This window comes from Calonectris borealis, chromosome 2 (assembly GCF_964195595.1).
Source record: "Calonectris borealis chromosome 2, bCalBor7.hap1.2, whole genome shotgun sequence".
Classification (NCBI taxonomy): Eukaryota; Metazoa; Chordata; class Aves; order Procellariiformes; family Procellariidae; genus Calonectris; species Calonectris borealis.
The window spans coordinates 29,176,673-29,189,402 of NC_134313.1; the positions used below are offsets into that span (position 1 = coordinate 29,176,673).

General features: G+C 34.5%; 1 protein-coding gene across 6 annotated transcripts in view; it reads left to right on the top strand.

Annotated features, from left to right (window-relative positions):
• NBN (nibrin) overlaps nucleotides 1-12,730 on the top strand; it is a 32,777-nt gene that overhangs the window by 17,674 nt on the left and 2,373 nt on the right. For 2 of the 6 annotated variants that reach the window (XM_075141517.1, XM_075141515.1), the window contains exons 8-15: nucleotides 602-702; nucleotides 3,477-3,618; nucleotides 4,072-4,335; nucleotides 4,620-5,094; nucleotides 7,137-7,208; nucleotides 8,671-8,829; nucleotides 9,868-9,981; nucleotides 11,036-11,085. In XM_075141517.1, coding sequence (XP_074997618.1) covers nucleotides 602-702; nucleotides 3,477-3,618; nucleotides 4,072-4,335; nucleotides 4,620-5,094; nucleotides 7,137-7,208; nucleotides 8,671-8,829; nucleotides 9,868-9,981; nucleotides 11,036-11,085 — 1,377 coding nt within the window. The remainder of the gene's footprint in view (nucleotides 1-601; nucleotides 703-3,476; nucleotides 3,619-4,071; nucleotides 4,336-4,619; nucleotides 5,095-7,136; nucleotides 7,209-8,670; nucleotides 8,830-9,867; nucleotides 9,982-11,035; nucleotides 11,086-12,730) is intronic. The other 4 variants (XM_075141518.1, XM_075141516.1, XM_075141519.1 and 1 more) reach the window with 3 other exon arrangements.

Here is a 12,730-nt window from a genome sequence, read left to right on the forward strand (position 1 = left end):
GATGCTGAGTTTTTTTGTTTGAGAGGGCAGACTGCATGTTTTCATAGAAGTTAGGATTTTCATTATGCTATTTTATTAAAGCAATGAAAGAAAACAAAATCCCAACGCTTAACCTGATACCTCAACCTAGTTCCTCTGAATTTTCCTAAATAGAGAAAACTGTACTCAAGCTCTTCTCGTGGCTGTAGTACAGAAGAGGGGTGTGTGTGCCTAACTGACTTGTAAGAAGTGCTCAAATCTTTCAAGTCACCTTCCCATTCACACACGTTTTTGAATCAGAGGTAGAGCGCAGTTGGTGAAATGCCCAGACATCAGGCAGGGAGAGATGCGTTGGCCAGATTACTGGGACTAGACAGTGACTACAGCAGCAGGAAACATGGGAGTTCATATGTATGGGACATCGGTATATATGGATATAACGATGGATAATTATGCTGACTTACTGTGTTGTGAAAAATTGTAGTGTAGACTGATGTTTTTTGAAAGGAGGAATGGAACGTTTTGTACGTTGTCCTATCTGTGCCAATTCGCCTATTCATCTTTGAATCTGTATTGAGAAAAATTTTCTTTTTTTGTCTTTATTTTATTTGTATATTAACAGCAAGGATCTCAGGACTATTCCCGAGGCAGAAATTGGATTGGCAGTTATCTTCATGTCTACGGAAAAATACTGCAATCCTCAAAAGCAGCCTGGTAACAAAGGTAATTGGAAGAAGGGTAGTAATAAGTTAACAGCATTAAAGAGGCAATATTTCATTTTGTACGGGGGCATCAACAGCTAATGTTCAAGTTCTTTTGTTTTGTTTTGCAAGACCACTAAAATAGAATGACATTGTATGAAAAATGTATACAAGTCTGAGGAGGTAATTGGTTTTTAATGGTCTTGCAATAAAGTGTGATGCAAATTATGTGACTCTTAGATGTAAATAAAAAAGTAGCAGATCTAAAATTAGCATAAAAAGCAGACACATATGTCCTGGTTTCGGCTGGGATAGGGTTAAATTTTTTCCTAGTGCTGTGTTTTGGATTTAGTATGAGGAGAATGTTGATGACACACTGATGTTTTCAGTTGTTGCTAAGGGCCCTCCTAGTCCAAGGACAGCTCCCATGCCTACTGACTGAGCTAGGTACACAAGATGGGAGGGAACATAATCAGGACAGCCAGCCCAGCTGGCCAATGGGGTATTCCATACCATGTGACGTCATGCTCAGTATATGAATGGTAGGCGTGATCCAGGAAGTACCGATCACTACTTGGTTATCGGTCAGCGCGGGTGGTGAGCAATTGCATTGTGCATCACTCATTTTATATATTCTATTATTATTATTCTTTTCCCTTTTCTGTTCTATTAAACTGTCTTTATCTCAACCCACGAGTTTTTTCTCACTCTCACCCTTCCGATTCTCTCCCCACCCCACTGGGGGTGGGTGGGGGGAGTGAGTGAGCGGCTGCATGGTATTTGGCTGCCTGCCAGATTAAACCATGACAACATAGTACATTGATCTTTAAAGGAAAGGTACTTTAAAACAATCTTCTGAAGTTCACATTTTTAGTGGCCACTGAATTAATATGTATGTGGTAGTTTGAATTCCATGCTATTTTATCTTTTATGAAAAGACTGGCATAATAAGGAAGTAGAAGATGAATGTTAGAAATTGAGAGAATAAGAACGGAATTAATTTGTAAATGTTTGCTTTTTTTGCTCAAAAAGGAATTTGCCTTAGGGAAATTCAGCCGCCCCCTGCCCACTTCAAAATCAAACATAATCTTGACGTAACAAGTAAAAACAATGAGATATGATTGCCACATTTACTGAAGTAATAGTTTGGGAGTGGACATTCCAAGTCTTGACTTGAAACTTAACTTGTATTTGCTAATGCAGTAATAATAAAAATCTTTGGGAGACAGAAAGAGTTTTTGTTTGTCTAATTCTCTTTTCATGCTTCTTCCACAATTGTTAGTCTATATTTTGTTTCTATAAAATTGTCAGAGTTATGTGTATAATTTTAGGTTCGGTTCTGTTCTACAAAGTGTTGTATCGGGTAGCAAATCCTACAATTTTAAAAAAAATCAAACAAAATGGCCATAAATTTGTCTTTACATATAGGAACATTACTTATTCAAAAATGTATTTTGAAGAGAGGAAAAATATACATCCAGTACTGGCAGAGCTCTGAAAAATATTTTGGTTGACTGGTATTCCTGTATGAATAACTTGTATGTGATCTGTTGTCTATTCAATTAGTTTAGAAAACAATACAAAATAAATTGATTCTCAGATTAAATTTAAAAATATTGACCCCACAGACATCTAAATAAATCAGAAATGTTGATTCTTTTTTCCAATCTGAATTGTTTAATTGGATAAAAACTAAATTGTCTAATTGAATTGCATAAAAAGACTGTATATCAGGCTTTTAAAGGTAGCTATGTTTACAGTTTGTTTGCTAAAAGGGAACAAGTGCTATTGTGTGGGAGTTATAAAAAAACTTCCATGTATGTGTTGCAAATCAAAGGGATTGTAAACAAGACTTCTTCCTCTGATCTTGTCTCAGAACAATGAATAGCAACATATATAACATGTAGTTGCTCAAGGAGGAGACCTAGGTGTCTCTATCGGTTATTCCTCTATAGGTTACAGTGGTAGGAAAAAATGAGTGAATGAAGGTGTAAAAAAGGGGTTATCTGAAAGGACAATCCTGTCATCATATTCTCAATCTGAATGAGAAGCAGGAATAATGTAAAGGGCTGAGAGATAAATAGTAATTAAACAAAAAACTTATCTAGAAGCACGATGAGACATATGTTAAAATAGTAAATGTTAGTATCCTTTGACTTTGAGAAGACATAAGTATATGCAGACAAGGACAAGTGAAAGGGCAGACAATATAAAAGATGTTGTGTATGCTCTTCTTTCCGTTTTACAGAGAAATAACGTGAGCAACTAAATAGAGAGCAGCAAAAGATGTTTTAAGGCAAGCCCCTGACTATGGGGGTTATGAGAAATAGGCTGTAGAAGACATTATTCTAAGGTTTTTTGATAGCAAATGTTGGTTCTGTATTAATAGAAATTATCCCAAATATAATAATCACATGTTAGAGATCATTATAAAGCAGTAAATGTGAGGAATTTTGTGCTCTGATGGTTTTGCATAAAATATATATTGCATGATTTATTAATTACATTATGTCCATATTAATATATGATTTACCATTATGCTTCATTTTTATTTAAGCAAAATTCCATGACTTAATTTAGTGGAATACTTAAAACTGAATCCCAGAATGTGGTCTTTTAGAACTGTTCCTTTCAGTTTTTTTTAATTAATAAATCTGCTTAATTTTTTGATTAAAATTGCATTAAGACCATTTTACAAAAATCTCACCTGATCAGTTACCGATGTGTGATAACACATGCAAAGAATCACAGATTTTATATTAACCTTGTAATTCTTCTCTTGTGTTGATCTTGCAGCTGTAACTAAAAGTACTCCTGCATCAGCTGTTGTAGGGCAAGCCATTTCTCAGAGTTTGGCTGTGGATGAAACCATAATGCCAACTGCTGCAGATAACAGCACAGTATATGTAGCTGATACAGAAATAGAGGAGCAGACATGGTAAAGTATTCATGGAAATAGTTTCTAAGTTAATACTTGCAAATAAAGCAATCTTTTGTGTCAGAGGAACTTGTATCATTGCCATGGACAAAGGTATACAGTGTTTGAAGTGGCGCTTAGTAAATTGCTGTCACTTGTCTGCAGTGAGGTAATTTCTGCTTTTGAGTGGTAGATAATAGAAAGCATCACATAGGACTTATGACTGTCTCAGATACAAATGTAGATACTGCATATTTGATTTGGCTGTCTTAACTATTAAAATTTTTCAAGCCATTTCAGAGTTATAAAAATATATTTGTCATAGCGGATTTTACAGTTTGTTTTTAGCACACCTACATTGTTTATAAGTATGTTCAAAGAACAGGTACAACTTTCTTAAAAAGTGGTATTCTACAGTGTATCTCTGTGGTAACTTCTTGTGTGTTCACTTAGCATTTTTTCTCTCTAATATAGTATGGAGATAGAGAATACTGCGCAGATGGACAGAAGAGGGAAAATGGCTTTCCAGGATATAACCACTGTAAAGAAAAACCCTAGCACAAGTGGCAATGTAAATGCAGAAACATCGATATCTAGAGTGAACAGAACATCTGGGCTCAGTCAAAAAAGTCATCCTGTCTCGCCATCTAAAATTTCAGAAGCTGGTAGACCTAGTGAGCGCGCCTCACGTCACCAGTCTAACTCAATTACAAATTACTTCCATGTAGCTGGAAAAAGGTGTGTTGAAATGTTCTTGACATTACTTCCCTTATTGTTATGTTGGTGCTGTTTATGGAAAATAATTTTAACTCAAGGGATGTACATTTAATTAAAAACATACTTCAAAAGGTAATTTTTAGATCAGCTTCCTAGAATGGCAAGCTTTTCCTCAAGGGTGCTTAATGTTCAAATTTCACAATGCAGTCACTTAAACCCCAGAAGCTGTTACGTTGCAGATGCAAATAGTCATATTAAAAAATGCTTTTGTAATTTCTTTCTTTTGTAATTATTTTCTGGCTAAGGGAAAGACCTGAAGAAGGAGAAGAAACATCTGTACCCAAACTAGCAAAACTGGAGAAAAGGTCATCACCTGTTTCCAAGTGCACTGAACCCACAGCTTCATCAGTGTGGAACAATGAAGCAGAACAACATCAAAAGGAAAATAACATCCTGGACCCAAACCCAAATTTTGCATTAGAGGACACAGGTATAAAGCTTATGAGGGAAAGTGGCAAACTAGCAAGTGACAAAACAGACACTAAAATTACTTCTAGTGAAAAGCATGCACCAGAGAAGAGAAAGGAGTTAGATGATTTATCTGAAGATACAGAGGCTCTAGAAATTGTGTTTGGAAGCAGAGACCTAGACTGGGTAGATCAAATGGCAGATCATGACCAGGAAGCTCAAGGAAATATACGAAAAAAAAGATGTTTGGAAGCCAAAGGAAGCCAGATTCAGGAAGTAAATGTAAAGCAGAGACAGGAGAATAAAATATTGGTAAGTTACATTCTTCTCATGTGCCTAATCTTGAAATTTACAACTGTGTTAGAAGGATGCAGATAACTTCTTTAAGGATGAGGCTGCCTGCATACATAAAGTGGCTTTGTAAAGTCTGTTTGCTTAAACCTCTCAAATTGCTCTAAGCTAAAAATTGAAATGATGTATCTATTACATGTGAACATTGCAGTGTTACACCTATCTAAATGTTTTTTCACTCTTTAGGACATTGTTTCTTTGTGAATTGAAAGCTGCTTGTATTCTGAAAGTTTTCCTCTCTTTTTGCTTGAAGTACTGTAGGTAGAACAGCAGAATATATCCAAGAAAAACTTCTCATATTGTATGTTGTTGTGTTAATTATAATGTTGATATTCATACTAAAACAATACTCAATTATATTATCTTTACGTAATGAATTTTCTTAGGAAACCTTTAGTTGACCTCTTCTGTTGAATACCAAGTAGCGTCCAATGTCTTTCAAGTCAGAATCTCTAGGTGTCACGTGGAAGATTATTAAAATTCCTGTATGAGGCAATTCAAATCACTAATGTCGTCTTAAAAAAAAACCCAACAACAAAAAAAACCCAAAACAAAACCAAAACAGAACAAAAAAACCCACACCTTGTGATTAGTTTTCTTGATTATTTCTCTGGTTTTGAGAATAAGGCAATTTTCTAAGAGAAATGAAGAAAACAATGGATTTTGAGTAAACAGTAGCCACTTCATTGAAAAAGACAAAAGCAGGTTTGTAGAGGAAAACAATGCTGAGAGCTCTAGGAAAGTAGACTATTAACAATGCAGAGGGGAATAAGAGAGAAGGAATAGGTTTAATTTTTGTTTATTTAAAAAATATATATATTAAAGCTTACTGTCTAGTCAATTCTTACACAGTGTAGGCAGTGTTTAAATGCTGTAATAATGAAGTTTGAATGTATGATTGAGTAACTGGAATTTGCAGTTCCAGTCAGATGAGATCAGATGAGAATTAGTAATTGTCTGTGCATCCTTAGCTCAGACCAGCTTAACACTCTTCTCTTGATACTTTACTGGAGCTGCCTCTGGCAAAGTGCGAATTTTGAACTTCGTTATAATGCTATTTTTTTGTGTGTTAGTAACAGGCAAGTTTTAAAACACAAATAAGTCTTATAATTTTAGAGAATCTTTTATTTCTTTATACTATGAGAGGAGGTACTTTTTATCAGGTCTAACCGTACTGGGAGACTCAAATGGCTGCTTGGAATAGTCTTTTGAATTTATTTTATGGCCTGGGAAGCTTGGCTAGTTAAACTTCTTGTCAGGATCATGAAGGAAAACAAATTCTTCTATAAAACTAAACTGTCTTTTTATCAGATGAGCACTTAAAGACTTTTGCTGACAAAAAGTCTTCTAATAGTTTAATTAATAACAACCTATTTTATTTATGTATATTTCCAGTGGAATAGGAAGGAGATTTCATGATAAAGCTTCACAGGCATATTTATGTTACCTATTTTCTTGTGTATCTGGCAAGACAGAGAATGTGAGTAATTGACTCAAAATCTACAGGGTGCATAAAGCTGGTCTGACTTTTTTCAACCACTGAAAATAATCTGTGAAAGGCAAATCTGGTTTTAAATTATGGGAGGAAAGCAACCTGCAGAATACTTTCCAATCCTAGTAATGAAATGTCCGTTCTGCATACATGTACACTTGATAGATGAAATGGAAAATGCTACTTTTTACATTTAAAAGCTTATTTACTATATTTAAAAGTATTTTCCAGAACCTGGCAGCACTTTAAAGATTGTACATGTGGACAAAACTTGCTACTGGTATAAGAAAAAAAATGTGAGAAAATAATTTTTTTAATAGAAAAAACCCAACAATTGTTATAGTGTACATAAAATCGTATAAATTTAAAAGTAAGTGCAGTTTCTTTTCTGTCTAAATATTTATATTGATTTGAAAATGCTTATTCCACTGTCAAGACAGAAAACAATTTTATGTAATTCAATTTGCATTTAATTTCAGTGTTACATTTTAAATAATTTTTAATCAAATAGAAAGAAGAAGAACTTGGATTAGTGCTAACTTCAGAAACGAAAAGTGAGATCAAGCAAGAGTTGCCAGTCTTGGTAAGAAACCAGTTAATTGTAAGTTTGAACAGCAAACTCTGAAATAGGATCCACAAATACTATGTTCTTAAAAGCAAAATTTTAATGCATTTTCTTAATGCTTCTCAGAGTAAAGGAGGTTCTGAAGATTGTACTCCTTAAAATAATCATGTGTAAATTTGAATAGTACAGTCCAACTTATTGACTGTGAAAAGACAGAGAGAACTGTAGTTCATCTGCATGCTTTTGTAATGGCATTTGGATGGATACTTAAGATACTTAAACTACAGAAACCTAATGTAATTGTATTAACCCTTCAATGCGGTTAATACTTGTACTGATATTCTTGTTAGGTTACTGCTTAAAGACCAGACAAGAACGTAATCTCCTTGTCTGCCTTGAGGAGATCACAACTAGAATGGAAGAGATGGACCGTTGAGCAAATAGATGTTACATACACTGATTAACAGTAAATACTGTGCTAACTTTGTTATAGGTGAGATGAATGAAGGAAGGAGGGGAGAATTGCACAGAATGGCAGTGAGGCAGAGGAAAAGGAGATGAGGCTAAATGAAACTGAAATGGAAAGATTCTGAAGAGATAAAGGAGAGTGTAGCGAGTCAACGAGGGGCAGGATGAAATCTTTCACATATGTACAGAAAACAGTCCAAGAAGAGGGAACGCTGTGCAAGTATACCAAAGTGCAGGGTCAGCTCAGATTAAGGGATTTTTAGTTTATACTTTGCTATAAAACAACTGTACTGCATCTGGGCTGGAGCTGTTTAACGTTACTTGTGAACTTGTCCTGCACCCAGACTTCCTTTTTAATCCACATAGGTCTAGCCCCAAGCAGCAAAGTGTGCATGCAAACTTTCTGACATATGAGCATTCTCATGTACAAGAAAAAGTTGCTTCATTGATCAGATACATCTTACAGCCCTAAAGTTGGCCTAAATGGTAAATCTGTAGGCTAGAATTGAGCTGAAGATGTTCAGCTTCATCTTCCTCAGAGTTAGCTGGAGTCTCCATTAGAGTAATTATACTTGATTAAATTAGTTCAGGTAAGAGGCAAGGTGGAGGGGAGGAGAGAAGTAATTCTTCGATATTAGCTAAATTGAAAAAAAAAAAAAAGTTTTTTTTTTTACTTGAAGTTTTATCTTGAAGTAAAATCCTAGTGAAATGAGGTACACTGACTTCATTATTATTACTGCAGTTCTTAACGATCCTGTCTTTTCAACAGATGTAAATATGAGAGAAATAAATTTACGGAGCTCCCAGCTCTATTGGTGGTATATAAGGAGGATGAGAAGTACATCCATCTTCTTGGCTTCTAGCACTGTTGCTGCTTCCCCTCACCCTTTTGGAATCCTAACTTTTGCCTCAGCTGTGCTCATGATAATTTCTTTCTCTAAAGTTTATACTGTTAGATATGCTGTGTGTCTGTTTATACACTTGAAGTGCTCCTTCCTTTTTCTTCCCACATAAGAACCACAACAAACTTCAAGATGACTCCAGCAATCTTCCTAGCAGACTTCTGTTGACTGAGTTTAGATCGTTGGTTGTCAGCCATCCAAGACAGAACAGTCAGCTTACTGGAAATACCAGCTACGGGGGAAAGATAAATTTCAAAATGTTCAAGAAGGTTAGTGTGTACTTGAAATGGTCACAAGATGGCACTGTTTAAAAATACTAAAAAGTATTGCTTTAAGATTGTAGAAATATATTATGATTTTTTAAAATTGATAGTAACTGCAGAAAGAAACAATTTAAATACCATATTATACTGCTAACAAATATTTTGTTACTTGACTAAAGTAGTACCAGGCTGACAAAGGCTTACCTCATGCTAGATTATTTAGATTAGATTTATTATTTAGGTACTTATTCCAAGCTGTTACTTGGAATACGTCATGAAGTGATGCCTACCATAACTTCCGGTTGTACCTCCAAAAGTTAGCAATTTGATTTCTCCAAAGACCTACATATAAAACATATGCTGATTCAGAATCTTGCATTTTATCTAATAAATCTTGGGTTTCTAAATAGAACTAAATCTAGTATTTTACAAAAGTAAGATGGTTGCTTGCTTGGGTCCTGAAGATAATTTCAAGAAGATTCTTAGTCTTCAATGTAAAAATACCACTTCAGCTCATATTAAAAATAAAAAAAAAACATATGTGGGCTAAGATTACTAGAAATGTATTTCAGTAAAATACTATGTGGAGAACGTGAGCCACATAATGCAACTTCCAGCTTTCTGGGAGTATGCTCTCTTTTTTAGATAACATTTTAAATTTCTGATCGTATTTTCTTTTCCACTGTTTTGTAATAGATTCTTATGCATTCTGATGATAAAATAGAATCTATCAGTAAAAATCAGTTTATAATGTTTTCAAACTCCATTTAATGTACTATCAGATTTATTTTGCATATGTAACTTGTCAGCTATTTTTTTTTTTGTGTTTCCTTTGGTAAAAGGAGGGAGTTTAACAGCTTTCTGTAAATGCTTTTTTCACTTCAGTCTCTCTTAAATATGATCTCTGATAAATGTTGTTCAAAGAAAAAATGACTGACTTTCTTCTGTGATATTTGACTAGACTTTCTGAATTTGTTAAAACAGACCTTTTACTTGCAGTGTGCTTGCCTTGTATTGTAATTGTAAGAATTTATTGTCCGACAGGTAGCTTATCCAGGGGCAGGACAACTTCCATACGTTATTCGAGGGTCAGATTTGATTGCTCACCATGCTAAAAAGAATTCAGAGCTAGAAGACTGGTTAAGGCAAGAAATGGAGGTAAGGAATTCTTTCTCAAAGATGAGCAAACAAAAACTTGACTCATGTAAATGGTCATACCAACCTGTGGTCATTTCTGAAATATTTCAGAATTTTATTTTTGAAATAAAACCTCAGCCGATTAGCTGTCCACACATGCTCATAGGAACATACACAATAGTAAAGTTACTGGAATTCAGAGGTCTGTGGTAAGGCTCATTTTTTTGCTGATTATTTGAATTTATTTTACATGCAACATTCATGTAATCGGAAAAACCGATTTAAACAAAATCAATAACCTAAAAGAGAATGATCTTTTTTTTTTTTAATAATCAAAAGAAGCATTATGGACACTTGTGACTTCTAAAAACGTGACAGAGAACTAGGAAGAACTTCTATATGGTAATCTGTGTTCAAATTGTTATACAGTACAATTGATATTCTACTCTTGAACAGAAGAGAAAATACCTGAGTAAAATTCTGTTGCAGTAGACTGAAAAGATATAGTAAGAATAAATTCAGTATTTTTTCTATTATAAAAATCTTCACGTTTGTATGTAAATTTTCTAAAAAATACTATATTTTATCATAGCGGTTCTCTAGCACTTTCTTTTTCCAGTAGTTTCTTTAAAAATACTTGCTGATGAGCCATATTCTGTTTCCACAGTCTGATTGAGATTCTGTTAAATCAATGTTTTTTGATTATCTCCTCTTTTTTTTTTTTCTTTTTTTTTTTTTGTCCCTGGGAATAGATAATGCAAATTTAAAATTCCCTTTACATACCAATAATGGGATAAAAATGTCCCTATTTCTATAATGATGCTTCAAAACCAAAAAACATGTTTCTGACCAAAATTGGCATCTTGTACAAACTAATTGATTCCATTAGTTGGTAGCAGTAGCCAAACTGGAGTAGCGCAATATATTATCTAATGTGACTATGCACTTAATGGAATACTTAGAGAAAACTTACTTCTTCAGGAAAAACTGTGTTAGTGCAGGGATATCTTATTCTTTTGTATTGTTCATTAGCTTCACCCTTAACATCAAACACTGAATAAACTTATTTTCTCAGGAACAGAACCGACAGGCAAGAGAAGAATCGCTTGCTGATGATCTCTTTAGGTAAGAGTTTTATGTTTATACTTAAAAAATGTATATAATTTGCATCACATCTTTTTTTGGACAAAGTCCAATTTTGTAAAAGACTTCTTTGACTATTCTTTTGAAAATTCCACGTATTCCCATGTACGGAATATACCCCAAATGACTCATCCACTTCTCTCAAATTTTTTTTATGCCTTAAATTTTCAACTTAATTCAGACGTGCTACAATTTTTTAGTAAGAACATTCTCAAACAAAAATGTTGCTATTTCCTGTCTCATATGCCCAAGCTTGATTGTTCACGAAGGCTGGAAGAGATTCTGGGGTCAGGCTTTCTGCCATTAGTGGTTGCTAGAACTTAATGAAGTGTTTTGATCTTACAATTAAGTCAGTCATCTGAACTCCCAAGAAAAAGTGATGGGGTCTGCCACGTTTTCATTCTGGCCATGGCACTTGTCTGTCCCTGTGCTGAGTCACTTGAGGGAGCTAAAGCAACAGAATACTAATTCTGTGAAAAAGTGATTGGCAGGACTGCTTGCTTTTTTTTTTTCCCTTTTATTCCCAGAATTTAAAACAAAAATTGAAAAAAACAACCTAAGTAAATCCTTCAGTGTGGCTCTTCTTTGTCCCTTATCTTTGAGACCTTAAGCTACTTTCAAACCCATTCCCAATGAAAGAGCTCCTACCTTTTTTTACTTGTTAGAATCTCCCTGAATGCCTTACCATCTTTCCAGTTTTCAGACTGAGGAGAGGAGGCATTTTTACGCTGATCATTCTATGCTCCTGACAGTGTAGCAGAGTCATTAATTCTGTCTTAATCAGTGCTTATGTCACAGGAGTTTGAGAGATTTCTTTGGTAGGTCCACGTTCACCTTGGCTGTTTGCCATTGCTTTTTGCCATAACTCATTACATTTGCCTCTAAAATACATTCTGTTTCAGCAGTTTTCTTCAATAACCCTCACTTCAGTTGTCTACCACTTTCCCTAATCTCTCTTTTGAAAGAGAGAATCACCCTATTCAGCTGACTTCTTGTCCAGTTACTTTCAACTGTAATCCTAATTTAATGATTTATAACCACTTTCTAATTAAAAGAAGTTCTAAGCCAAATTTGCCATTTTATCCAGTTTTTACATCTGCAATACAGCCTTTAAATATATGTCAATTATGAAGACATTTATAAAAAAATGGTGCAGCTTGACTGCTGTGCTGGAACATTAACTGGTCCAAAATATCTTAATTAATTTTAGCCTTTCAAAACAAAGCAGTGGAAACTTAGATAATTCGCATGCATTCATGCTTAGAAAAGTTTTTACCTCAACTCCAATTTATTTAGGATAGTTGTACTTAAGAAGTTTCCACAGTCAAAAATATTAAAACATGCAATTTAATGTTCAGCAGTTTGTAACCTACTTCTAATTTTGTCCTTAATCCTGAGTAAAACTACTTGGCATAATGCTAATGTTAACAGCTGCAGTTTCCCATGAAAATTGCATTTGAAGATGCTGTTAGAAAAAGTCATGCAGTACTCCAAGGTAAAGATGAGCTAGAAAGAAAAGTTGTACCCTCAACTGCTGCTGAGTAGAGGAGGAAGGGAAGGCATATCATACTATCTGCTAAGACTACAGATAAATGGATTATGTTCAGTAATAGCCCTTTGTATTCTT